The following is a 27,790-nucleotide window of genomic DNA, read 5'->3' on the forward strand; positions in this document are numbered from 1 at the left end:
GTACACATCAGCATTCACGGGAGTGTTCACAGGTCCGTTCCAACGACAGAATAGGGGCCGAGTGAATGGGAAACGTATGGATAGATATTCTGAGACTCCAGACACTCGTGTCCCTCTGCAAACGTCCCTTCGGGAGAAACCTAAGACTGCCCAGGCAGTCACCTGGAGCATGATGGGCGCATGAAAGCCACCCTGACTCCGGCCAGAGCAGCGAGAGAGCGGAACAAACACCCAGGTCACAGGATCAACAACACAAAACCAAAATTTACAAATCCTATTCACATGGAATCTTAGATCCCTTCTGTCCTGAAAAGGTCTGGCTTCACTCGTCTGCACCCTTGGGTCACCAACACAGCTAAGCAGGAAATGCTCACCCCCCACGCTGTCACGCACGGACCCCGCACCCAGGCGCACACGGCGTCCGCCCCAGCAAGCCCTCTGCTGCTGTGCACAAGGGGCTGCAACGGGCTGGAGCCCGGTATATGTGCCCTCCAGGGAACGTGCTGGCCTCCAGCTCAGACAGCCTCTCTGCGCCTGGCGGCTCACTCACACTTGGAAAGAATAACCCGGCCTTCCTGTGGCAGCAGCTTGAGGCCCATACACCAACACTCGAAATTGGCTGTCCTTGTGCACAGCTTCCCCGTCAGCCCTGCCTCTCTACTCTCATCCCTGCCCCAGGCCCCCCTTGTCCTAGGCACCCCCCCTCCATCCTAGCCACCCCTCCAGAGGTCCTCTCCTTCTTACTGCCAACCAGCACGAGGGCATCAAGGCCCTCCAAGAATCTAGCCCGTGCTGCGTACCTGCTACTTGCCAACGGAAAGCCCTCACCGGCCAGGACAACGTCTTCCGAACCATCACCCCGAACTTCTGTCCTCCACATCTTCCCTCATTAGGGTGCTACCCTGAGCCAACTAACCTCTGGGCCCCACTGCTTCACCTCAGAGGATTTCTTGTAATCAATGAGTAATCCCAAATAAAGCCCACGGATCATCATAGATTTAGGACTGATAAAAGTCCTTTCTACCTCTTCTCCTTTGCTTTCACATAATACATGACTCGCTACCCCCAAACCAGCCACCCTGCCTCCAGCCTTCACAAATGTTGCTCCTTCTCCCCCAAAACAGGGGGGAGGCCCCTCTTCTATTTGGAAAGGGACCCCAGGCCCCTCTTCTACTTGGCAAACCATCATCCTGTAAATCTCGAGATTCTTGACATCTGACACTTGAACCCCACCATGAATTTGGGAACTACAGCATGTGCTATGCTCACGTGTGTGTGGTTCCCACTGGTCGGCAAGCCTGCAGGGCACAGGAACTGGGTCTGTCCCTGAGTTCTCCGCATGGTATCTGCACTGGCTGTGCAGCGAAGGGGCACCAGATGGACAACTGGCCCAGGAGAGCTCCTGGCGACGGGCTGCTCTGCAGTGAGCGGCGGCCCTGCCACACACAGGCTGCACAAACTCCATCCTCGGTGCTGAGTGGGAAACTGGGTGCCTGACTCCAGGCCGTCAGAGCAGGAAGGAAACACAGAGCTGAACCCTCAGTCCATCAGCTCCCGAGACACAGGCCACTTCTAGGGGTGTAAGACTGCTGTGCCCAAGGACAAATGGCACCTCAGATTCTACGAGGACAAGCAAAAGTAAAAATCACAAAACCCCAAGAAGCAAAACGAATCCCGTGACCTGGACACCGCCCAGACGCGGGCCCTGGTGCCACAGAGTCTGCCCAGCCATGGGAGGAAGTGGGAATGTTCACCCCAAGGGTCTCCCTCAGCTCAGGTGGGCAGCGAGGCTCAGGCTGGGGGACCCAAAACAGGCAGCCGGACACAGCTGGCCACCACGGGCCTGCTTTCCTTCAAGCTGACCCCTCCGAACACACTGAGGCAGGCCAGCTATGGGGCAGGGGTCCAGAGTCTATGGGGGTCACCTCCACGGCCACTGTGTGGGGGGGTGAGCACTGCCCTCCTGTCGTCCCCACTGACTGGCTTCCAAGAGAAGCCACACAGGCGACAGGATCCACAGGGACACAAACCACCGCGCAAATGTGACACCAGGAACGTTCCGTAGCTGCAGAGTGTTACCTGTAACAGCTCGTCAAGACGCCTTCTGGGAAACTATCCCCAGAGACTCCTCAGCTATCACATCACGTGTGGACACCATGCTAAACACGCACGCAAATGTAACTGCAGGAAGTCAAACAGCTACAATCTACCCTCTACCCCTGCGGCTGGAAGGAGCGCCAGTGAGGTTCACTCAGGGACCAGAGACTGTGGAACCAGCAGCCCACGTACAGGCCGGGCGCTGGCCTGAGCCTGCTGGGCCCCTCGCTCCCCCGCCCGGCAGGTTCTCTACCAGCAGGGCGTGTCTCTGACGCAAAAAGAGCCTGCTCCACCCTGGTCTAATGGAGTGGGGCTCCGCTCCCCCTCTCGGTGGCTCCTCCCGCAGGAGTGGGCCGGCCCTGTGGGAACTCTGTGCCACTCCTCCGGGGGCGGCCACACCCGCCTGGCGCGCCCGGGATCCGTTCCGGGCCCCCGCAACCTCTGGCCCTCCTGCACCTTCTCCCTCACTTCCTACGGGCTCTCGTCCTTTGGCCTATAAACGGACTGAGAACGTCTCAGCCTTTCAAAATAAAACAACGGCCCAACCAAATATGGGAAAGCCTATTTCTACCACTCTATCCAAACTCTCCCTTCAAGGTCCAGCAGTCTGCACTGCCCTGACCTGCCCGTGGCATGTAAACAGGAGCCGTGCTGGCAGCCGCAGGGACTGGGGGTGGCAGGGCCTGCGGGCTCTGGGAGCTCCCCTGCTTCGCTCGCTTCACCCACCCCTCCCTCCCCCTCCTGCGGCAGCTCCGGCACAGTGCGCAGGAGGAAGGCCTGCCCACCCACCGGCCCACCGGCCCACCGGCCCAGGCCCAGGCCCCAGGCTGGCACACGGGGGTGGGGTGGGGGGGGAAGGGGCAGCTGCTCTGGTGGCCCCGGCACTTCTGCTCCCCACCAAGCCCCCCGCGTCGAATGGGTCAGCAGTCGGTTCAAACAGCTATGCTGACAGCACCTGTCACTGTCACTGCAGAATCTAATTAAATGTCATGAAAGCGGCGGAGTCTTTCTCTGACAAGGAGGCCTGGGCTGTACCGCTCCGGGTGGGCTGCTGAAATAAAGCACGGGGGCAGATGTAAAAGGCCGGGGGTGGGGGCGGTGCCCTGCGTTCCCAGCGGTCCTCATACTCTATAAGCCTGGGACGGCCACTGCGGGGGGTGCCACTGACAACCAGGACGTGGCCGGCACGCGGGTTGGACCACAGCGCCACTCCGGCATGCGGACGGGGTGGACAGGCGTCTGGGGTGTCAGGCTGTCCGCTGGAAAGTTCTCTAGCGAGCCACCCTTTCTGGGTTCATCCAGTTCATCAGTGAATTCAGTGAACATAGGGTCAATAACGGATGTCCATGATTAAGTGTGCCTGAGGCCCCACAATGAAAGCCACCGTCCGAACAAGCAGCTTCTGCTCTTACAAACCCCCGTGATCCGTCAGCCCAGCTCGCACCTCACAACCCGTCCACTTTAGAGTACAGTTTCTAGTGTGTCTACACTTGCTCCCAGCCCTGTACCCACCACAGGTCTAGAAGGAAAGCAGTGAGACGAACAGCACGCCCAGCACCGGCCGAGGCACCCGTCCCCACCCCTGCAGCCGCGTCCCTCCCTTGAGCACCCTCCTGTTGGAACCTTCCACAATTGCTTATTTAGCTGTAAACCTGAACATAAGAACAGATCTGACTCTGGGGAAAGGGCAACACTGGCACTGTATACAGGGGCTCTTGGATAAGGGAACGTGGCTTGCCCCGGGGGTCACAGCCATGTTCCCCACCCCCCAGTCTCTCACGCAGACTCCCCGAACACCCTCCGTTTCTCTGCCCCCACCCTCAGAATCCAACCTGGCAAGCAGAGCAATCCTTCCCGCACATAATTCAGATGCTCTCTCTCTCAAAACAGCGCACTGGCTTACAGCCTCATGAAAACGTCAACCCGGGCTTCACGGCACTCCCTACAGCCCCCTCTGATCATGCCCTGCTAGGCATGCTTTCCCTTTCCGGCAAAATAACAGCCCCAAAGCCCTGAAAAAGCCCTTGATATAAAACCTCTAGAAATGCTTTTAAATGCATTGCTGAGCTCTGCAAGAAATCACAAGGGGCTAGAAATGAAGAGCAGGTTGAAAACCAGAGTGGCGAGCTGAAGCCTCCATGGCCCTGGGGACGTGGGAAGAGCTGCCCGGAGACGGAAGGCAAAGCTGCCAGTCCGTGCGTGGTGGGGCACGGGGAGGGGCTTCCTTACCGAAGCACAGCTCCTGGAGGGCAGCACCCTCCGTGGAAGGCAGAAGGGAAGGGAGCCCCCACCCTGCAAGGAGACCTCAGCTGCCATCTGGGGAACCCGCGGCCACGGTCTGTCCTCGCACGGGGGTGGGGGTTCCAGTCTCACCACGTCGGGGGCCCGGGGCCCCTGCTGGTCAGGAGTCTCGGGGCTGGCAGCAGCAAACTGCCCTTACAGGAGTGGGAAGGGCCAGAGCTACCAAAGAGCGTTGGATGCCCCGGTGCATGAAATGTCAGGGGCATACTCACACCAAAAGAGCATCATTGTTTCTCCCAATTCAAACTTAACTGGGCATCCTGTATTTAGGAGGGACTCTCACTAAGTGCCCACGGAGAGAGGCCCACAAAGCAAGAACTTAGTGTCCAGAGTCTCTAGAACACAGAAGGGAAGAAGCCCCCATAGGTAAGAATTAGAGGAAACAATAAATGACGCAGTCCGAAGGTCCTCCAAACCTGGTATTACCAGATGCAGGACGAAGGAACTATACTTGAGATGCTTAAAGAAAAAGAAGCCGTTGAAAAATATAAGAAATAGTATCCCATCCACAAGATTCAGAAAGTGCTGGTGTAAGTAAAAAAGAAATTTAAACCCCGACCCAAAAGAGCAAAGGCAGAAAGAGCAGAAACATCCTAAAAGAGAAAGGGACACTATAACACTTAATTAAAAAAAGGTCAGCACACTGCTCCTGCTTCCAAGAATCAGAAGTGCTCTCCAATAATTCTGAACCACAAGTACCAGCAAGTTCATAGTCTACTATAAAATATGAATACGTCATGGATGTATTACAATCGGCAGAGCACCACCCTCCTGTTTCCTAAGTGTCTATGTAAGCACACTGCAGATACATTTTAAGTTCCTCGTGAAATTACGAGATGTGGCTTTAGTAATTTTATTACCTTTATTACGTGAGTCAGGTTTATAGAAACTTTTCATGCTGTTGGTGGAGTCTGACTAAAACACATTTTCAACGTTAAAAATATTTTTTTTCCTAGAAAATGAGAAAGAGCCTAGCAAGAGAGTCGTTTTCTGAGGGTCCACGCCGTAAGGGCGCCCACCATCGCACCTGTTCCAGGAAACAGCCACAGAATGGCCTCCGTTCCAACACCAAACAATTCCTCCTCTTGAAAGAAACGATTCTTTGGAACGTCCCCACACCGCTCACTTGTCTGCCAGCAGGAAACCAACCAGCGTGTCAGGTGTCTCGGAGGCAGACCAGCCGTACCTGCGGCCTCCTCGAGCATTTCTAGATGGGAGCTCCGCATCCCTTTTCTGGCCAGGGACCCCTTTTCTGGGAGCCACAGATCTCCCCAGCCCCGCAGCAGCTGCGTGTGAGATCAGCCCAAGGGCTTCGTGTCGCTCACCACTATATCCCCACCATGTGCTCTCCAGAGGGACACGTGGTAACAACGGATGTCCAAACAGAACACTCTGCGAATGAGGACAAATGGTCACTGTTATTTACATTCTAATTTCAATTTATCATTTTTTTAAATATCAAACAACTGAGTTTCCTTTGGAAACATGAGCATTCCTCTAAAGGTTCACACAATTCCCACTCAGCGGGCACCTGTAAAGCCTGTGGTACGCACGGTCACTTCCTGCAAAGGGAGCGGCACCTGCCCGGCTGCAGCCGGGGGTCAAGGCCGACACCAGCAGTGACATGGTGTGTGTGCGGTCCGTGATGTGACAGGAACGGGGCTTCACCTCTCTGAAAACAAAAACGGGCTAATCCTGAGAAAAACGTCAGACGAACCCCACCTGAGGGACAGCCTATAAAATACCTGACCGTCCTCTTTAAAACTGTCATAAAGACTAAACACAAGGAAATGTGACGGCCACAGCCAAACAGAGCTTTTGGAGACATGACAACTCAGTCCTGTGGTCCCTGGATGGGGTCCTGGAACAGAAACAAGGCATTAGGGAGACACAAGACATCAAATATGGTATGGACTCTAGTGAACAGTACTGGACAGACGCGGGTCCGTCCCCTGCCACAATACACCACACTCACATAAGACGTCAGCATGGGAAACGGGGTGCAGGGTACACGAGAACTCTCCAGCAGCTTCACAACTTCTCTGCAAATCTAACACTGTGCTAAAAGTGCTTCTTTAACATGCTTACATGTTTTTAAAATTCTTTTAATGCTTAGAAATTTTTAAAGATTAATTAAAAATTTCAGCATTTCTAAGCATTTAACTAAAATTATAAGTCCAATAGAATAGATTATCTTAATACTCACAAATTAAAAATAAGACATTAACACGTGGAACACAATAATGATGGAAAACTGCCAAATCCCCCCAGCATGCCTGTGGTTAAAATGGCTAACATACTCAGCTCCTGGGGGACCGATGCAGAAGACGCGCCCCTCCTGAGCCACGAGGAGAGATGGGCACCGTGTGGAAAGCACCTGTGCAAAGGCACCAAGGCAGGGAGGTCCCAGGTCCCAGAAGGCAGAAGAGACGGGCTGCCTGGTCCCTGCAAGGCCCCCCTCCCCAGGACCCACCCACTCCTGCAGGGATAATTGGGAGCCCAAAGACCCACAGGTGAAGGGCCGCTGGAGACAGGGGGCCAGGCCAGGACCCACCCCAGGGCGGGGCCCCACGGAGCTCGCCCTCCTCAGGAAGCGCAAAGGGCAAGCCCAGCGGACCTCACAAACCTACGCTGGGCATCAGGTGGCTTGGTCTGGGGATGGCCTCCAGCAACCTGCCCAAAGTTCAGTGCTGCCAGGAGACAGCGTCTGCGTCCTCTCAAGGTAAGAGAATGCCATCCAGAGCGTCCAGCCATCTTTACGATGACCGGCACTTAAAGGAAAGAAAACAAGGCACACGGAAAAACAGGCCAGAATGACCAACCGTGAAAGGAGCAGGGGAGAGCCAGGCAATTTAAACGGATCGAAAAGAGGTCCAGACAGTGCGGCTACCAGATAACTTTGTGACGAATGTGCTCAGGAATCAGGGGACAAAATAATTTCAGCAAATAACTCGACATAATAAAAAATGGAAATTCTAGAATCGAACAGGCTAGGATTACAATTAAACACAGAAACAAGGAAAGGCAGGTCTAGGAGCAGATGAGAAAGAGCTGGGAAGACTAGTGCCTTGGAAGCCCCATGAAAAGAACATGCCCGGCTGAAGCTCACGGAGAGACAGGATGGAAACCACACGGAAGAGCACCTGCTCACAGAATGTGCACAAAGGCCCAGAGGGCCGACTGGGGACCCAAGAAGGGGAGCGCTCGGAGAGGAGTGCAGGCCACACTGGAGAGGTTCCAGCAAGTCTTTTTGGAAACTGAGACAAATGTCAGCCAAAGAATGTTAGGGACCCCAAGCAGAGAAGAGACAAAAGTAGAGATGCACATGCAGGGGCTGGGACGTAGGTGCTCACCGTGACACATGAGCCTGTGTGCCACAGGTCACACGCCGGTGACCTCCGGTAGCACATACCCCGAGGCCGTGGGCGCCACACCTCTCGCCCTGTGAGCAGCCTACAAGTGGGGCACGAGGAGGCCGGACCCTGCTGTGCTACCCCGGGGCGGATGGTGCTGCTGCGAGCTCAGTCGCCAGCACCCAGGAGGCAGAGGCCAACAGAGGCGTATGGGCCAAAGAGGCGACCCTGGGAGTCCGCGGCGACACAACCAAGTAAGTGGATGTCCAGGGACAAGAGAGAGCACTCGCTTACAGTGAGACAAAGTGGTACTGGAGGGGCGCTGACAGAACTAGGAAGGCGACAGTTTGGCGACCGTCACAGTAATAACTGAGCCACTGGGTGAAAGTCTGATGAGGAAATGCACAAGTTTCAAAGTACTTTCCCCTGAAAATACATAAATTACAAGAAGTAAGAGAGCAACTGACAGTGAAGACAGCACCTCTACCAAGCGGTCAGAATCGGCACGACCCGTGAGGGGCCCAGGGGAGGCCCGGGCTGAGAAGACACGGTCAATTCCATGAGGCTCCTACAAAAGGCAGGCAGCTGAAGCCTAGTCGTGGGCAAAGAGCAAACAACACCAAACGGAGGGACCTTCAAACACTGCCCGTCCTGCCCTCCTCAGAAGTTCTCCTGCACCAGGTCTTTCCGCTCTACAGAGCATCTCTGGGACAACGGGGGACCTTGAAGGGTCTACGGAGTAGAGTTAGGAACATATGAACGTGAACCTCCTGGCCTTGACAGCTACACTGCGGTTGTGAAGGAGAATGTCCATCTGCAAGAAGGACACCTTAAAGCCACGGTTCTCTCCTTCAAACAGATCCTGGGCCCCACCCCCAGAAGGTCTGTGCGGGAGGCCTGGCCTGGGGCACGAGAGCCTGCGTCCCCACGAGGGCCGGGGGGGGGGGGGGCTGGTGCAGGCACCCCACGCTGAGAACCACCTCTGCACTGACTGCAGCTAAGAGAGCATCCTGAGCGCTCACGATGGTTCAGCCAATGTTATTTTTCTATTCTTGTTAATTCTGTAAATTTGAAACATTCCAAAGTAAAAAACAGATAAAACGAGGATCATGAAAACCATTTAAGAAGAAACTTTTCTGTCAGCCAGGATTCTTCAGGCTGTGGAGTGAGAGCACAGACAGCAGGGGGACGGGGTGGGTACAGGGGAGCCCTGGACAAAGCTGCAGGGGCACCGACCACAGACAATGATGAGCATCGTGTCTCCGGGGCCCACAGTGCTCGGGGGAGTGAGACAGACGACAAAAACAGCACACAAGACAAGAGCTGGGCAAACAGAGGAAAAAGCCCCGAGACCCCTGTTCCGGAACTAGAGACCTAGCTCACCGTGGACTTCAATACATCAAGGATGGATATTTAATTACCAGACTGGCTATTAAAAACTATTAAGAGAATGACAGCTAGGAAGCGAACAGAGGGAGGAAGCAGAATGACAACAAAAACCCCCTAATCCAAAAGAGGGCCAGAAGGGAAAAAACAGAGACAGCAGAAACACAGAAAACACTGAGGAGGAGGAGCTACTCAGACACAAGCCCATCAGCAGCTGCATTGCATGTGGACAGAGAGACAGTCCCAGTATGCAGATGGGATGAAATGCGAGGCACAAGCATTTCAGGGTGCACAGCGCCTGCTGGACACACAGCCATGCGGGAAGGCCGCCCAGGGAAGACAGCAGAAGGCGCCGCACTGGCAGTGAAGAAAGCAGACTTTGGGGACAAGCGCCGCCCACAACAAGGGAGGCTTCAGGGCACACAGAGCAGCGCTCCATCTACACACGTGGCCTCGGCATGTGCGAAGCACAACCGCGCAGAACCACGGGAAGGAACCAGTCCACCAACAGCGGGGGACTTGCACAGAGGCTGTACAGCAGGCCCACAGGAGACCCAGACCAGCATGGAGGAAGGCGACGTGGGCCCCACCACGACATATGTCACCTCGAGACTCCAGCAGAACGCCACACAGCACAGAGGAAGGGGCGCTCTCCTCCAAGACCCCAAAATGTCACCATGTTGACCAAATGCTGATCCAAAAAGTAAGTCTCAAACACATCCAAGGATTGAAATTATACAAAGTATGTTTGTGATTAGAGTAGAATTAAGCCAGAAATCAGTTAACAAAAAGGTCATTAGAAAGATCCCAACTGCTTTTAAGTTATCCAGTATAATTCAAATGAGCACATTGGTCAGAACAGAAATCAGATTAAAATTAGAAAATATTCTGAGTTGAATAAGGAAAACCCAACATCAAGACTTAGGAGATCAAGCCAAATCCAGAGGGCAACATGTCCAGCCTGAAACGCATCTGTTCAAGAGCAAGACAGGGTGAAAAATCAACGATGTCCTTATTCATCTTAAGAAGTCTGAAAAACAGCAAAGAGAAAAAATAAAGAACAGTCATCAGTGCACCAGAATGTGTAACATACGTGACACCCGTTAGGTCCCTGAATGACAAGCCCCTTCCGAGAGCAGAGAAGGGCAACACCAGGACCAGCCACTCGGATGAAGACGGGGACGATGGGCACCCTCAGGCCTGACCGAGTTAAAAGCACAAAAGAGGACATTTTAAACAACTCCATGCAAGAAACTAGAAAATTTAAATGCAACGGGGGCAGAAAATGCCTTGATAAATACGACTTTCCCAAAGAGGAACAGAATACTGAATAGTTCACGTCTATTAAAGAAACTGAATCCAGAGTGGAGAATATTCCAGTGGAGCCCCACCAGTCAATCCTAGTCACACTGAAGGATGACGTGATGCTCGTCTTGCACAAACTCTCCAGAGAGTAGAAATGACGGTACCCTCTCAACTGAGTGCTGATGTCAGCACGATGCAGACAATACGATCACTCTCAGGAGCGTGTCAGAAGAAAGGGAAATTTTATCATCCAGTCTCTCAACAAAATAGGTATAAAAGTCCTAAATTAAAAATGTGAATTAGGGGCGCCTGGGTGGCTCAGTTGGTTAAGCGACTGCCTTCGGCTCAGGTCGTGATCCTGGGGTCCTGGGATCGAGCCCCACATCGGGCTCCCTGCTCGGCAGGGGGTCTGCTTCTCCCTCTCCCTCTGCCGCTCCCACTGCTCATGCTCTCCTGCTTTCTCTCTGTCAAGTAAAATCTTTAAAAAAATAAAATAAAATAAATTAAAAAAAATTTTTTAAAATGTGAATTAGGTTCAGCTGCACACAAAGAGGATAATACACACAAAAGTGGGACTTACTTCACAAAACCAAGGTTGGTCTCACATTAGAAAATCAATCAATATAACTGACGTGAACAGAAAAAGGAGAAAAAAGAATCATCCAGGGCAGACACGTGATAAAACTCAATACCCACACGTGACCGAAATTCAACTAATAATAAAATGCAACTTCCTTAAGTTCTTAAGAAAGAGCATCTACGTTAATCCACAGCAAACATAACCCCTGCTGGTGAATTACTGAGCACGTCCTCCATGAGAGCAGGAAGCAGACAGGGACAGCCACCGCCGCACCTTCTACTCGCCCATGAACTAGAGACCCATCAAGGCAAGGGGAAGAAAAGGCAGTATAAAGATTAGGGAGAAACAGAGCTGTCATGACTTGCCAGCATGCCCCTGTTTTCCTTCTTACATACTGGGACTTTTAAATGTCCACTTTCCATACAGAGGTAATTCTAACAGTCCCTGTGTGTCCATTACGATGGCTGGGCCTGGGGCTCAGCTGGGAGTTTACCTGCTCTGAGCAGGGCTGCCTGGAGGTCCCACCCACTGCAAGAACACCCTCCATGGCGTGGCAGGCTGTTCCACCACGGAGGAGCCATACCTGGTCTTGCCTGGGCTGCTGCACAAGCCCCACCTGTTCTCGACGGCAGGGCACGGCCCCCACCCAATCCCTTGCAGAATGATGAGAGTCTCACGTGCTCTGGGGGCCAGTCCTACTCTCTTGGGACAATCCGGCTCACTCTTTCCTGCTTATACACAAAGACATATATACAAAACTACACTTCACTAACAGCCATCCACGAAGAGAAGAAATTCCTTGTAGGTACCACCAATCCCCCACTTGTAAATGCAATGACTGAAATAAACATACACGCGAATGCACGCTCCCTGAAGACAGTGCCGTGGTCTGGTTCTCCGCTGTCCCTCAACCTCTTGACCTCACGCTCTTCCTTTCTCTACCTGTCCTCACCACCGGTGACCTCAACCCGCACCGTGACGCCAAACATTGGTCACACGCTGACAACTCCCTCCTGTCTGCAAACCCCAGCTCACCACATGTAACCACCTGCTCAACACCTCTTTGTGGGTATCATAAGCATCTCAAACAGGTCCGTCGAATTCTTCACCCTTCCCCGAAACCTGTATTTCTACGTCTTGCAACACCTGCCAGTTCCAACTCGAGTTCTGGTTCCCGAAGCCAAAACCCAGCAAAGAGCTTACTTTCTCCTCTCTTCCAAGAAGTTTCAACAGACTCCGCTGGTTGTACCCATAATCTGACCACTTCTTGAACCTTCTGTGATGACCATCATGGTCCAAGCTCATACTACCCCTTGGCCTACATTCCTATTAAGCCTCTTAACTGGCCTCCCAGCCTCTATGCATGCCCCTATTCAATCCAATGTCGGGTTAGAAACCAGAATGTTCCCATTACGAAGTATGTCACACACACCCTCCCCTCCATTGCTGCAGAGACCTCACACTGGCCCAGGAGGCCTCCTCCCTGTGTCTGCAATGTGCTGGAAATGCCATGCCTCACCTCCATCCCTGCCCGTCTCCCCACCTGGGCCTTTCCCCACCGTACCCCACTGGCTCCCCTCACCTCCCACAGCTCTCCAGGGCTCCGGGAGCATGACTCAGGCTTTCCAAATCCAGCCCCCACCTCATCAGGCTCTGCCCTACCTTCTTCTGGGGACTGAATTGTCTCCATAGCACCCGTCACCATCATCTAACACATTCTCTGTTTTACTGTTTCCTTCTACTCTGATGTACACCCCATGAGGGCAGCCATGTCCCCAGTGTCTAGGACAAGTGTGGCCCCTGGCGCGCTCTCACAAAGTGTTCAGTGGAAAGAGTAACTGCACTGATGAACAAAGGCTGTGAATGTGTGGGAAGACCAGATGAAAGGGCCTGGTGCCCACAGAACCTGCAGCGAGCAGAGCTCAGCCACTCAACTCATCTGAGGCCCCTCCCCACTCGGGTCACAGCTGCACGCCAAATCCCTTGCTTACATTTAGAAAAACTGAATACATTTAGAGAGGAAACCTTATCAGTAACACAAGTGGAAAGCCAGCACCACTCATAAACGAGAGAGCATTAGAAAAAATTACTCATCATCACCACATATCAGTGACTCCAAAATCTCTAAGCTTGCTCGTTTAAAAGTGAGGTCACCAAAAGTAAGAGACGTTAAAGACCTATTATCAGTAAATCGACACACTGACAGAATCAGATGAATTTTTTAAAAATTTAAAAGGGCAAAAAATTCTCACTAGGTAATTGAGTATTTATCTGATTTTAAATCCTCCGTGCCTGCGCCACCTTACAGCCCGCAGCACCGGTGCTCTGGACCAACAAACAACTTCGGGGGGATGGCGGCGGACGCCCTCGGGGCTGCGGTGGGGAAGGAGGCTCCCTGGAAGCCAGATTGCCAGTGTCCCACGGCCTGGCGGGGGCCCCAGCGGTGGGAGCGGTGGCAGGGCCGGAAGGGTGGGCCACGGGTTTTGCACGCAAGCTCACTAGACATGGGGAAGGCAGAGGAAGCCAGAGCGCCAATCCAAGCACCATGGTGGCTGCCTAGACGGAGGTGGCAGTCGTGATGACACAGAACAAAATGAGGCCACTCGTACACGGGGCTCAGCAGGACGTCGGTGCACACGAGGCACCAGCGGCAGGGGGGAGCCAGCCCAGGCCCCGGAAAGCACAGCCGCCACCACCGTCCTGCGGAGTGCCACGCACCTGTACGCCGACAGTTGTCAGAAGAGACCTCCAAACATACCAACTGTGGGGACTGTTGAGTGACAGCCTCTGGTTTTGTGTACTTCCCCAAATCCCTACAGTGAATACAATCACTTCCAAAACAACCAGAAGAGCTTCTATTAAAAAAAATGCCAAGTATCTCAAGTAAGATAGCAAAGCAATGGGATATACTCGGACATCCAATCAGGGCTTCAAGCAACCTGCATGCGTCAGAGAATTGTAGCAATGCAAAAACATTTAAGATTTAAACTTACCTAAATGTTGGCTGCTCAGCTTGGTGATCTAATTTAAATACAATCCTTTCACACATCTGCCGATAACAAACCCAACCACAGCTGATGTAGAAATGGATCGTGCCCTTAGTCTTGCACTGATGTCAGGATTCCCAGAGAAATCTCTCCCTCATCTGCTGGCTTCTACAACACAACTTATAAGTGTCCTCTAAGTTCATGAATTTTGCCTGAAATGACTCTCCAAAAACAACTCTGAAAACAAATAATTCACTAAAAAGGTATGAAAATCAGAGAAGACCAGTAACACAGGCAGAACCTCCTGAGCCCTGCGTCATCCTGACCCGGCTCCGCGCCCCACCCCTGCGCTCTCCCACCGGCTCTGCAGACCTCCTGCAGACATGCACGTCTCCATTCTTTATGCATGGACATACCATAAGGAGTACAATCTGACATTGAAGAAATGTAGACGAGAGCTAGAGATCAGGCAGCATGTCCCTATCAAGATAACACACTGACAAAGAAGGCCGCCTGCCACACGTCTCCCCTGCTGAGGGAGGAGCTACGCCAGCATTAGATCCAACGGTGAGGAGAAGAAGGGAGAATTACTTCAATGAAAAGGAAGCTCTTTCACTAAAACAAACAGGCAAAAAACAAAAGCCACTTTTTGGGGACATGACCTTGGTGCCAGTCACGGGGCCCACAGCAGACAGCTCACCTGGCTTCAAAACCTCACCTCTATGAATTTCTGGAAGACACGGTCACTCTGGTGAGCTCCAATCGTGACTTCCGGGAGATAGATAGGAACGGTTGTGTAATTCAGCACCTCCAGCTTATTCTGAACCCTACAAAATAAGACAAATAGAGATCACACTAAACCATCAAAACAAACATAACAAAATAAGCTGTAAAGCTGATTTTTTTTTTAAAAAAGTGCCTCCAAATAAATGCCCTTCATCCCCAGGCAGCCTCTGGACGCAAACCTTCATCCTAAAGACCATGAGGTCTGTGTGCAGCTGCTTTTCTGACGTGACCTTCAGAACCTGAAGGAGAGTCTTCCAAAAGCCTGAGCCATCACAGAGGACCACCTTTCCGGAATGGATGAGGTCTGGGAGACACTGTGCTTTACACACAAGAATAGCATCAATAAAACACCACACCCCACGCCATCCACAGTGGTGCCAGGCACTTAGGTAGCCCTCAGTAAACGTGCAAATTCAATGACTATTGAGGGAAAGGCAGCCAGTAACTCCAGTCCCTCCAGATTTACCACACAGCATCCTGCTGCCCTACCGGGCAGATTCCAGGAGCAGAAGGGCCACAGGGGAGTCAGGAGCACAGGGTGGAGCAGGCCCACACAGGACGGCCGGGCGCACCCTCGCCTGGAAAGGTCTCACGCTCTGCCTCGCTCAGCACCGACAAATACAAATTATCAGATCTGCTCCTTGTTTCACCATTTTACTTTGCTGAACACTAAAATATTTATACTGTGCTATAACTGCTTATTTCAAATTAAATTTAGTCTGAATATGACCACTAGAAGATGAAAAGCATTTTTGGGGCTTTTTGAAAGAAACATTTAAATAAAGTCTCCTCTCTTAAGGGCTCAAAACAAAGCAAATAATTACTTTAAACGACCACTTTCCCATTAATGAGTTATGATGGCAGAAGAAGTTTTCTGTTTATAATGGTCCAAATGGAAGTTCTTTAAATGCATCTGGCTTTCAGCTACTTTGTGATAAAATGAGTCCAGACCCACGTTCCCAAGGCCAGTGCCCCCTGGCAGCCGGGGCAGACGACCACAGTCAGAACGCCCCGATCCGATCCGGGGCCGGTGCTCCTCAGGCCCCTCCCACCGAGGACCGTGGTGCATGGAGAACCTGCGGCAGGTTGAACAAGAGCAGAGAGCAGGAATGGGCACGTCCTGCTTGTCACCAGTACAAACTGTGTCACTCCTACATGGACTGATAATCTGGCAACAAATAGCACCTGAGGAAATGCACCCGGGGAACCGTCTCTTCCCGTATCTCCACGATCACACAACTGGCTACAACGGACGTACTCCACGAGCAGGGCTCGTTCTCAGCCCTCCCAGGAAGTTGTTCAGAGGACAGAGCTTTGTAAGCAGCGTAGATAATGCACAAGTACATGCCTCTTTACTTTTAACGAATAGAATCATTCTTATTTTATAAAGATAATTTTTTAAAGTGATCTCAGCATAAACAATTTCCACTAAAAAGGAAAATCAGTGTTTTTAAATGTTAACAGACATCAAGGTGGAGTATGACTGGTTTCCTCAATAGTTTGAAAAGCCTACGACATTCTGGGCAATTGGAAAGAACCTGTCGGCCGGGAGCTGGTGCGCGACGCACAGAGCGCAGCGCCATCTATACCCCGTCCGGCGGAAGTACCATTTCCGTGAAACCCCCAACACACTGTCTCTTTCAACCAATAGGCTTCCAACTGTTTCTGAATATTAAAAAAATAATCTGCTGCAACTGTCTACAACTTGTTTAAACTTGGCTAAACCGCTCTGTCAACGACACCCCATGAGCTTCCGCGGCAACTGCTGGATGAACCCATGGTGTCTTGTCTCCTGTAAACGCCAAGAGTCGTAACCTTCCATCAACTCAATTTACTCTAGATTGAAGATAAGTACGGAACAGAGATGACGGGAAGCATTTTATGACCCAGGGAGCAAAAAGCAGAGAAAGAAAACATTCTGTTCACAAAGCACTTAGTCTAATTGAGGAGAATTCAAATACTGGATAACATATCCTCTTCACATCATAAGCCAAAGTACCCGAAGAAGAAGATAAAGTGCAGTGGAGCCTAGTTTACAACACAAGGCGGTGTGCCGCATATTCTAAAAGAGTGAGGCAAGAAAAGACAGAAAACACACATAGTAAATCATGTTGTACGGCTCACACTGGATCCCAATTAACAGAATGTCTATCCTCGCTCCTAAAACATGTCCACAGTCTGTTAGGTTGTCCTGAACTACAAAGTTCTGTTTGAACACTACACTCTGATACCAAATTCATACCCCACAGACTCTGCAGCCCTGGGATTTCCTACAAGGACTTGTCCCAGAGTCACAAGAAACAGAAGCCTCTGTGATGAAGCAAACAGGGTGAAGTGGGAGGGTGGTCCAGGCTCTGGGGAAAGCAAGAGGAACGGGCTCAGAGCCCTGCACACGCGGAGCCCGGCCTGGTGACCAGAGTCATCAACCCAGGAATGAGATGGGTCAAGGCGGACGCCAGCCAGGAAGTTATGGAGTATGCATAGGAACACACAGTGTTATCCACGTTGACAAATACAGTCACCGTCTCTCAGCATACGCGCGCACACACATAATTACACACCGGCACATGTAACTGAGATGGAACAAAAATGCTCTAAACCAATAATTTGGTCAGGTTCTAGACAAAATGAGTATAACTGGTAAATGGCATGTTTACAGTAATTATCTTAGAAAATTGGCCATAATTTTCATTTGAGTCCCCCAAATTAAGAAATGACACTCACATGAAAATAAACACGATTACCATTGCACACTGTTATGAAATACCCGGGGCGCGGGGGCAGGGGAGTGATGGACCGGGAGAAGGAGCGGACAGCCCATTTACAGCAAAATAAAACAGTGAATTGAATGCTATAATCTGTAAACTTCAAGGGAATTACTGAATCCTTTTCTATGCTCCGACAAAAACACAACTAAGTAACTACTAAAATCAAGATCTTGGTGAGGTGAAGAGAGGGTATTCGGTGGGGGAAAGGGTGAATACAGCCAGACTTAGACATAAGCTAGGATTCTTAGATAATTACTGGGCAAGTGGGGGAGGGAACAGAGTCAGGAAAAGGGAGAACCAGATGGTCAGGGCTCCAAATTACTTCTCGGAAACGAAATTTGGATTTGTGAATAAACAGAAGTGGGGCCACTGAAGGCTCCGGAGTGAAGGGAAAACGGCCACTGTGACATTTTTATGAAAATTAGCCTGGTGGGTGTGTTGCACACAGGACAAGCAGTAGGAAGAAATAATTAATGGCAGGATAAAGATCAAGAATGAGGGGATCAAACCCCAAAGGCAGCAGAAGTCATGAAAGAAGAGGAGAGGGAGAGAAACCGCTGGGGACAAACACACAGTCCTCGGTGTGTTACTTAGGGTGTGCGGGTAAGGGGGCCGCCCGGGAAGGGAGGGTCCTGGCAGCGTGACAGCTGGAGGAGGAGGTGACGAGCCTGCCAGGATGGAAGCCTGAGCCGCCGAGAGGAGGGCAGGCAGCATGGTTTGCGCGCTGGACCGCAGGGAGGGTCAGGTTGGCCCCTCCGCACCGTGCAGGTCAGCGCCCCTGAGCTGTGGCTTCCCTGTAAAGTGAGGGGAGCGCCCACCGGGCAGGAGTGCCGTGGCATCGGGAAATGTTTCTGGAACACTCTCTGGACACAGCGCTGACCTGTAACTGTGATTCAGGCTAACACCTCGAGGCTTCAGACCTAGAGGCAAACACTACACGGCTGCTTAAAGAAAGGGTACAGGATCTCCAGCAAGGGTCAGAACGATACCACATATAATCTCATTAGGTAAGTTTACGAAAACATTTACATCCATCAGCATCTAGACAAAGTGAACCAGAACTTTCAAAAACAGAGACTTCCAGTTTCAGCTCCAATAAGGAAAGAGCTTGAAAGTCATCACTCCCGTCCTTACAACAAGAAAACATGCCTGCAAATCAACTACTTGTCTCGGAAGAAGAGCTCTGACAGACGTCAGCACGTGGATGAAGGGAGGAAGTGCAACGCTCTGCTCCGAGGTCCCCGCACCACTCTGGAGGCGGCAGGGCCGTGGGAAAGTGCACCGAGATGACTGCACATGGAGCCCGGAAGCCCCACGGCCACGACAACCGCGCGGCGAGAAATGCAACTGCTCTGCTAGGGGAGAGGAACACGGAATCATCCAGAAGGCTCAGGCACAACCAGAGAAGGCAGGAAAACGAAGGAAACAAAGAACAAATGCAACAAACGTAAAACCTTCCATGACAGACACAGTAAATGTTAATCCACATACATCAATACTCCTTTTAAACGTAAACTGTCCAAACACAGCCATTAAGACACAGAGACCGTCGGAACAGAGAAAAACACAGGACCAGACCTACGCTGGCTACAAGACGCCCGCGGTAAGCAAACACTCAGGTTTAAAGGAAAGGGATGGAGGAAGACGCCTACGCGAACCACAGCTGGAACAGCATGACCCATTCAGACACGACAGACTGCAGAACAAGAACAATCATGAGGGATGAAGCGGGGAGTTCTGTGAGGAAGGGGTCAGTTCTCCACCAAGACCTTACAACCCCGAACACCTAACAGCAGAGCATCAAAGTACGTGAGGCGAGGAGCGCCTGGGGGGCTCAGTCGGTTAAGCGGCTGCCTTCAGCCTGGGTCAGGATCCCAGGGTCCTGGGATAAGTCCCACATCGGGCTCCTTGCTCAGCAGGGAGCCTGCTTCTCCCTCTCTCTCCTTCCGCTTGTGCCCTCTCTGTCAAATAAATAAAATCTTTGGGCACCTGGGTGGCTCAGTCATTAAGCGTCTGCCTTCGGCTCAGGTCAGGGTCCCAGGGTCCTGGGACCGAGCCCCACATCAGGCTCCCTGCTCGGCGGGGAGCCTGCTTCTCCCTCTCCCACTCCCCTTGCTTGTGTTCCTGTTCTTGCTCTCTCTCTCTCTGTCAGATAAATAAATAAAATCTTTTTAAATAAATAAATAAACAAATAAATAAATAAAATCTTAAAAAGTCACACACGTCAGCAGAGAAAGGGCCACAGGCTCCCATGGCCAGAGACCTCGCCACCCCCTCCCTCACTGGCAGAGAAGCCTGGGGCACGTAGATGAGCTGAACACCCCCACCCGCAATGCAGCCTGGTCTCCCCGACACTGAAAGAACGTCCCACTCAAGGCAGGATGCACATTCTTCTCACGCTCGACCAGAACGTGAATCTAGAAGGAAAGCATGCCTGACCACGTAAAGCTCCCGCGCCCATGCAAACAAGCAGACGTCACACACAGTGTCTTCTCAGATCACAAGGGCAATTAAACAGGAGGCACGTATGATGAGGATCTGGAACCGAGCATCCAGGCCACTGAAAAGTAGTAATAATAAAAACTAGAGCAGAAATCAGACTGAAAACAGACAAGTAAGAGAAATTCAAAAAAACAAAAGGCTGTTTTGTTAAAAAGATCAATAAATGTGAAGAGAAAATTCAGAAAGGAGAAATAAATGGGCAGTAAAAACAAACTGAAGTTCAGTGTTTATAAAATGCAAAGTAAAGCCAGCACTTTTCTCTTTGGCATCAAAATCACAAGTTTCTGTCTGCTTTTTGTTCGAACTACATGGTCTGTGTAGGACTTTGGGAAGATGGTCAAGCTCGCAGCATGTGTTTTCCGGAGCACAGTTCTCATACACGGAGAGTTGCAAGGTATGTGCACACGCCCTCACCCGGTGCACTCAGCTTTACTCCCAACGTGGAGCAAGATCAGGTGCAACGTGCTGGAACCACACGGGAACCAGGTCTGAGCCTGTGAGGTGAGCGGGCGTGACTCCGACCTCTAACCCACTGGCTTCCACCCACCTTTTCTGTGCTCTCCACCCCGCCTCACCCACGTCAAATCTCTCACTGTCACATTCTTTCGGTTTTGTACATTCTCCTACTCGCCGATCCTGTTGGAATCCAGAGCCCTGCCTCCTCCCTGCCGGCCCCTGGGGAGCTGCAGCTGCGGGAAAGCAGCCCCCTCCGCCGGACGTCAGGACCGCCGCGCCGCCTCAGTCCGTCCTCCCCACACCGACGCCTAGACAATGCTTCCTACCTTGGCTCCCTCCTCATACCTCCAACACATCCTTCCCCCCACAACTGCCACCTGTGCTTGATGACCCACTGCCCATCACTAGGAAGACAGACCGACCGTCAGAGAACGTCCACATGACCAAGGCACATCCCCACTCGCCCGGCCCCTGCTCACACCCCTCCGCCCCGTGAGAAGCATGGATTGCCATGGAGCACCAGGCCACACCTTTGGAGGCCACCCCAAAACCACAGGATCTTTCCGATGAGCTGCTATTTCTTCCATCTTAAGCATACAACAAAAAAACTGCTAAAAATGACTAAAATGTTAGGTCCTACTTTTAATAACTAAATCAATAGGTCCAACTTGAGAAATTATTGAAATATATGGACTCTATATATGCGGACATTAGGGTGCATCCAAGCATATCACTCATACCAAGAGAAACACTGCGAGCTAGCAAACTCCCCAGCACACAGAGGAAGCTCTGACCCTTGGGGCCCAGCTCTGCCAGAGCTTATCCAACGGGGCTGACAGGCAGAGTGGTCACCAGGCAGGATGGACACCATCCGTGGACTCAACACTCAGACTGGTGCTCCTCAAACTGATGCTGCCCGGCCACTGTGTGTGTCCTGCGTGGTGGAGCAGAGGCCGATGCTGAGCCTCCAGCACGGCCCGTCCCTGAGGACAAATGGGGAAGTCAGTAACACGGGGTCCCACCCTTCATGAAGGGGCAGCCACTGACCCTCCCAGGAAACTTTCATTTCCTGGGTTCAGATGTGCCTTCCTGCCCAAGACCTGCCTGCCAGAAGCCCAGCTCATGTGCACGTGGAATGCCCTTCCACGGTCCTAAACAGAGCAGGCCTGAAACTGCGGTCTCCCTCGGCTGGGAGGGCTCAGTGTCTCATAAACGCTGCCCTAAGGCTGGGGCACCACCCACTGGGCACGAGGTTACAATGTGATTTATGGGGAACGCCAGCCTTCTTTCTGGAGGTCAGAACTTGAGCAGCTGCTAAGGCCAACATGACCAGCACCCAGTAAAAACTCTGGGCACCGAGTGTCTGATGGGCTCTGTGGGCAGAAATACTGCCCAAGCCCATGTTACTGCTTTTCTCGTGCCCAACGAAGCAGCTCATTTGGCACGTCCCTCGTGCGAGGGAGGGAGCCTCAAACACCTGCAAGTGGACTGCTCTAGATTTGCCGTGTCTTTCTCCTCACCGACCAGCTAGGTGTCCTTGCTGATTCCCCGTGAGAACCTTAGCCATGAGCGTAACCATCTACTGTGATTCCTGAGTCCTTCCAGTGAGTTCCCGAGTGTGGGGTTGCGCTCAGGACCCCTCAAAACACATGGTGTACTGAGTTGAATAGTGTCCCCCCCAAAATTCATGTCCACTTGGAACCTGTGAATGGGATCTTATTTGGAAACAGGGTCTTTGCAGAGAGAAGTTAAAATGTGATCACAGGGGACTGGCATGAGTCCTAATCCCATGACTGGTGAATTTATAGCCAGAGAAAAATGTAGACAGAGAGAGACACGCAGGGAAGAACGCCCTGTGAGGACAGAGGCAGAGTGGGAGTGACGGAGCCACACGCCAAGGAACGCCAAGGATCACCAGCAGCCACCAGGAGCTGGAAGAGGCAGGAAGGATTCTTCCTAGAACCTGAAGAGCAGGGCGGCCCTGCCAACACCCTGACTTCGGACTTCCGGACTCCCGAACTAGGAGACTAAACTTCCACTGTTTTCATCACCCCCAGCGTGTGGCTGCTTGTCACTCACACACACGGTCACTGGCCTAATGTGGCCTGACCAAGGAACTCATTTCATGGCCCAGGAGGTGTGGCAATGGCCCCACATGTGAGACACTCACTGTCCTGACGCAGCCGGCCTGAAAGAACAGCGAACGGTCCCTTGAAGGACGTCAAGGCACTAGCCGGAGAAAGCACTTTGTGGAGTGTTTGCGAGAGTCAGGGAGCTGCTCAACAAGCAAACCAGCAACAGGATTGACAGCCATCTCCCCACCATCCTGGGCCCGGGGGCTGGAGGACAAAGTGCCCAGAGGAGATACAAGCAGGAGTTTTGATTCTAAATCCTCTAAATCTGGAACAGTGCTTGGCACAGGGTGGAAGCAAGAATCTGTTGAATTAATATTGGAAATCAATTAATTGTCAGACTGGAGAATGCAAGAGACTGTTTGAAGGGCACAGGAAATACACCTCATCATTGGTGGTACCGTTAACACTTAACTTAAAATAGAATTCCTTCAAAATTCTCTAAGTTTCTACAGCAGGTGAGGGACTACACTCAAAACTCCAGCCCCTCATCCTATCTGGCCGGTTCCCAAAAGCCCGGAACTTACAGCATCCGCAGATGGTGAAGAGTACGGTCATCCTGCTTGAGCCACGGCCCTTTGTCGTACTTGAGGTATTCAATATCCTCTACCACCTGAGACAAAAATAACTCCAATTTAATACAGAGTCCCATTTTGAAAATTTAAAGGAGATAAATTCTAATACAGTATAAGCCACAAATATCTAGCAGGAACAATCACCACAGAAGTCGAAAAGAAAGGAAGTCGGACAGATGGCCTTCAGTGAAGAAAGGAGACTGAGTACTGACCCTCAGTGTGGGCACCAAGCCCAGCGGGTGCCGGGGTCAGGGGGTGGCGCTGACCCTCAGTGTGGGCGCCTGGCCCAGCTAACACATGGGTGGTGTAGAAATTACATGGGAGGCGAGGAGCAGCAGCCCAGGACAAAGAAATAATCAAGACCAGGGGACCCAGTATTAGTGACAGACTACACATGTCCTCCCCAGGGACTTCGTTCTAGAACACAAGAGCTGGCCACTGAAAGCAACAAGAGAACAAAAAAATTGATGCATTTCCTAGAAAGCTCCAAAAACCTGTTTCCAGCCCCACACCCACAGCCTGCAGGCTGAGCTCCCAGAGCGGCAGTCTTTTCCGATGCATTCTGTCCCCAAACACACCAAACTCAGGGTCCTCTCCTAACTTTCAGGAATTCTGAGTATGAACTCAAAACACAACATGGTCTTAAAAAGCAAATGCATTCTTCTACTCAGACCCATGGCATCTGAACAGACTATCAGGGTGTAAAAACAGCCTAAACACAAACACATCCACACCACAAAAACAGAAGCACGTAGAATGTAATCCCTCCGAGCGGAATGGGCCGAGTGCCGTCCTCAGAGCCGTCGGGGAGCCGGACTGCGGAGTGGCCTCCGGTCCTCCGGGAGTGCGCTCCTCTCTGTGGAAAAGACCTCGCTCCGTAGTCTTCTCCTCCTCCCACACCCAGAGCCGGCCGGGCAGTCAACTCCGCAAGCCGTTTCCTATCACCTCCTAGGCCTCAACCCCAAATCATAAAACCGGCATTTTCTTCTAGAATTTTTATACCTTTTGTTTTGCTTTTTAGTAATTTATGATTAATATATAACATAGGGGACTTTTTTTGCGTAATGGATGATCCATTTCCTCAACGCCATTTAAGAAATAATCCATTTTCTTCTACTTCATTTTTCTTATTCTTTAAGCGCTGCCTTTACCAAAGTCAAGTCACACACACACTTGTTTCTCCACTCGCTGTTCTGTTCCATTACATTATTAATTCCTGCATTAATACCACAGTGCTTTCATCACCATAATTTTGCAGTATGTTTTAGTATTTGCGAAGGCAAATATTCCTGCATTATCCTTTTTCAATTTTTTTGGCTCTTACTCGTTAAGTTCTCTTGAAAACTGCACGGAGATTGACTTGAATTTTACAAAATGCACTTACTAATGTACCTTGTACAATTTTAAGATCCTAGAAACTGAATTATTTAAATGAAAATCAAAATCTCAGTGGGGTGCCTTAGTACCTCTTTTAGCTTATGAAATACAGACATTTCTAAGACCAGTAGGAGCTGAACTGATTACCTGATTTACAAGAACCTTATATATGAATCAAATTTTAAAAAAATTATAAACTTTTCAGCCCATTTCTTACCTTTTCTGCATCTTGAGCTTCCCTTGCACTATACTGTAAAACCTCACATTTCTCACTGTAAGAAAAGGCAAGAAAAAATTCAATGTAAATTTTCCAAGCTTATACTAATGCACAAATGAATACATGACAGTAAAGTCTACCGCTACAAACATTAAAGCTGGCCATTCTTTGAAGGGGACAGTGTGCTGCTCCCGTGGCCTCAATGGCTGAGGAGGACCTGCTAGCGACCAACTGGACAGTGATGACAGCAGGTGTGTCTCCCGACTTCCCTTCTGGCTACCCCGCCCCCACCCCACGGGCATGAGAAACCAGGGGCTGAGGGGGGCAGGGCGCACGGGTCACTGCCGCCGTAGGTCCATTATCAGACTGGACGAAGGCACCCAGTGCCTCACCAAGACGTGGGCACAGAAAGCAGCCAAGTGGTGGAGGAGGAAGGATGGGCACTCGAGCTGCTAGAATCTAGGGGACAAACCGACTCCGCAGCAGGAAGGCAGCAGCCCAGTTCCCTTAGTCCTTGGCCCTTCGTCTGGACACTGAAAAACCATCGCTAGGTCCCGAAAAGAAGGGGACAGCAGGATGCTCTTTCCAGCACTTCTGCCCGTGCCCCCACCACGTTTGACGCAGACGGCTGGCTGCCCGGCCTGGAGATGACCAGAAGCCGACAGATGGGTAAGTCTGTACCCGACAAATGAAGAGGCTGCCTCTGCTACCACCCCGAGACCAACCCGTGGGAGACCTGAGGCCTTGACGCCGGCCAGAGAGGCCAGCGAGGCCGCCCAGGAGGCCCATCACCGCAGAAACGTCTGACCCCCTTCCAGCAAAGGGGCCAGCAGAATGTCAAGGGCAGACTACTACTCCCCCCGGGTCACCTGCACGGCACACACGAGGAGATTACACAAGGGACACTGTCTCGTTTAGGAGTCTACAGCACAGCACCCCCTACTGATGGGGTGTAAATCCATAGAGAGTCCAAGACTTCACAAGCTATGCTCAACCTGAAATCCGCATCTGACCCTCCACAATGGTATCCAACTTCTCCAACCACGAGCCACCGTCGGCAGGCCACGGCTTAATGAGCTCAGTGCCAGCTAAAGCGCCCAGATCAGTATCACTACTACAGACTCCGACGAATCCCCAACTTCTCAGGTGCTGCGATTACAGATAACGCCTGTATTAGACATTCAAAGGAAGTCGTCCGACTAGATGACAGTTTCTCGCTGCAGCCAGATCACTGCATTTCCTGTCTCACTAAAGACATATGAAAACGTCAGAAACCGCAGGCACAATGACGTTGGATCCATAAAGCCAGAAATCCGCCCTCATGGCTGGAGCACCAGCTGCCCCTCACGCGAGAGCTCAGCATAGTTCCTCCCCAAGGGCCCGCGCCTCCCACCGTTGCTGAAGAGAAAGGCATAAAGGGCAGTGATCTCCCCCTACAAGCCACACGGAGTCCGACGTAAACCACGTGTGTAGGCGACAGAGTCGTGGACACGCCCCGATGACCGAGGGAGGCCGGCTGGTACGGAAGCATTACTGTCTACCACACAGCCACGTAAGCGCTCACCATTTGGCATCCCTGGAGTAGCCACCCCAAGCACGAGCACGACGGTCAGGAGAGCAGTGACAGGTGCCTCCGGCGCACAGAACAGCACATTTCCAAAGCCCCCGCCAGGCGGCAGGCGCTGCGTGGGTGTGCAAGGGGGACAAAGACAGGACTCCAGACCATCTACTGAAAACAACTTACAGAGCCAATTTCATAGCCTAACTTTTCCATCTTCCGTGTGACTCGATTCAACGAACATTTATTTTCTGGGTGCCTATAACAAGCAGCGTCCCACGGCAAATGCCTCAGTAACAGACAAACTGACAGAGGACACGGGACACAACAACCCCTCATTCCCACCGGCTTGTCTGTGAAGGGAGGCCGAAACAAAGAGGGTGGCCAACAAGGGTGTCAGAGATTAGGGACACCGTCAAGACCTGAGGAGTGAATTCAAAGCCACCTGACCCCCCAGGCCCACCTCTCCCAGGAACCGCCGGGTCTCCTGGGAACAGCAGTGCTGATGGTGACATTTACAAACAGAGCAGAGTAAATGTCTCTTCACGAGTGAATACACGGATGTTTGCCAAACCCAGCTATACTCAAACTTAAATACATTCAAAATCAAGGTAATGAAGATAAAAAACATATTCTCCACCAATTTTAAGCATAAATGTTGACAGAGTCAGAAAATACATATTCCTACGGTAGTTCACTGTGCCTCCTAAAATCTCTCTATATGACTCTGGCCAAAGCCGCACCGCTCTTCACGCATTCACAAAGGACGCATAACAAGACAGCGTCCCGGTCGTGAAAAAAGAGCTAACACAGGAGAGACCAGCTCAGGTGCAGACAGGCATTCAGAGCCCCTCGGATGGTGGCCACCAATCATACCCAGTAAATCCGCTTTGCTTCAAATACTGACATTCAAGCTAAAACACCCTTCTCTTATTTAATTTTGATTTTATCCTAAATTACTAATATTCTAACAATTTTATCTTCTAAGGTTAGCCACTATAAATATATAATATGTAACTAAATGACTTTAAATAAACAGACCTAGAAAATCTAAAACGGTTTCTGTGGGGAAATACCTCCTGAATTCGAAAACACGGAGACTTATAAACTTTAGATAACCTATTCATGATAGGTTTCTTAAAATTTCATGTAAAAATTGTTAGTTCTAGTCAAATTTCCCAGTGAACTTCCAAGAGAAAACCTCAAGATGCAAGTACATCACCGAGCTGAAGCAGGATCCTGGTCTACAATCGAACACTTACGTAAGACAGGCTGCACAGAAACTTTCACGTAGGTGTCCTTTTAAATGCGACAAATGACCTCTAATGTAAGGGTTTCCGTAACTCCACACAGCTTGAGCTACGACAGCAGACAGACCATATATATGTTCAGGAGACAGAGCAGACAACA

General features: G+C 51.2%; 1 protein-coding gene across 1 annotated transcript in view; it reads right to left on the reverse strand.

Annotated features, from left to right (window-relative positions):
• NDUFA10 (NADH:ubiquinone oxidoreductase subunit A10) overlaps positions 1 to 27,790 on the reverse strand; it is a 53,440-nt gene that overhangs the window by 11,164 nt on the left and 14,486 nt on the right. The window contains exons 7-9 of the mRNA XM_027590821.1: positions 24,823 to 24,877; positions 23,181 to 23,266; positions 14,728 to 14,836 (exon numbers count right to left, since the gene is read on the reverse strand). Coding sequence (XP_027446622.1) covers positions 14,728 to 14,836; positions 23,181 to 23,266; positions 24,823 to 24,877 — 250 coding nt within the window. The remainder of the gene's footprint in view (positions 1 to 14,727; positions 14,837 to 23,180; positions 23,267 to 24,822; positions 24,878 to 27,790) is intronic.

This window comes from Zalophus californianus, chromosome 3, assembly GCF_009762305.2.
Source record: "Zalophus californianus isolate mZalCal1 chromosome 3, mZalCal1.pri.v2, whole genome shotgun sequence".
Lineage (NCBI taxonomy): Eukaryota > Metazoa > Chordata > Mammalia > Carnivora > Otariidae > Zalophus > Zalophus californianus.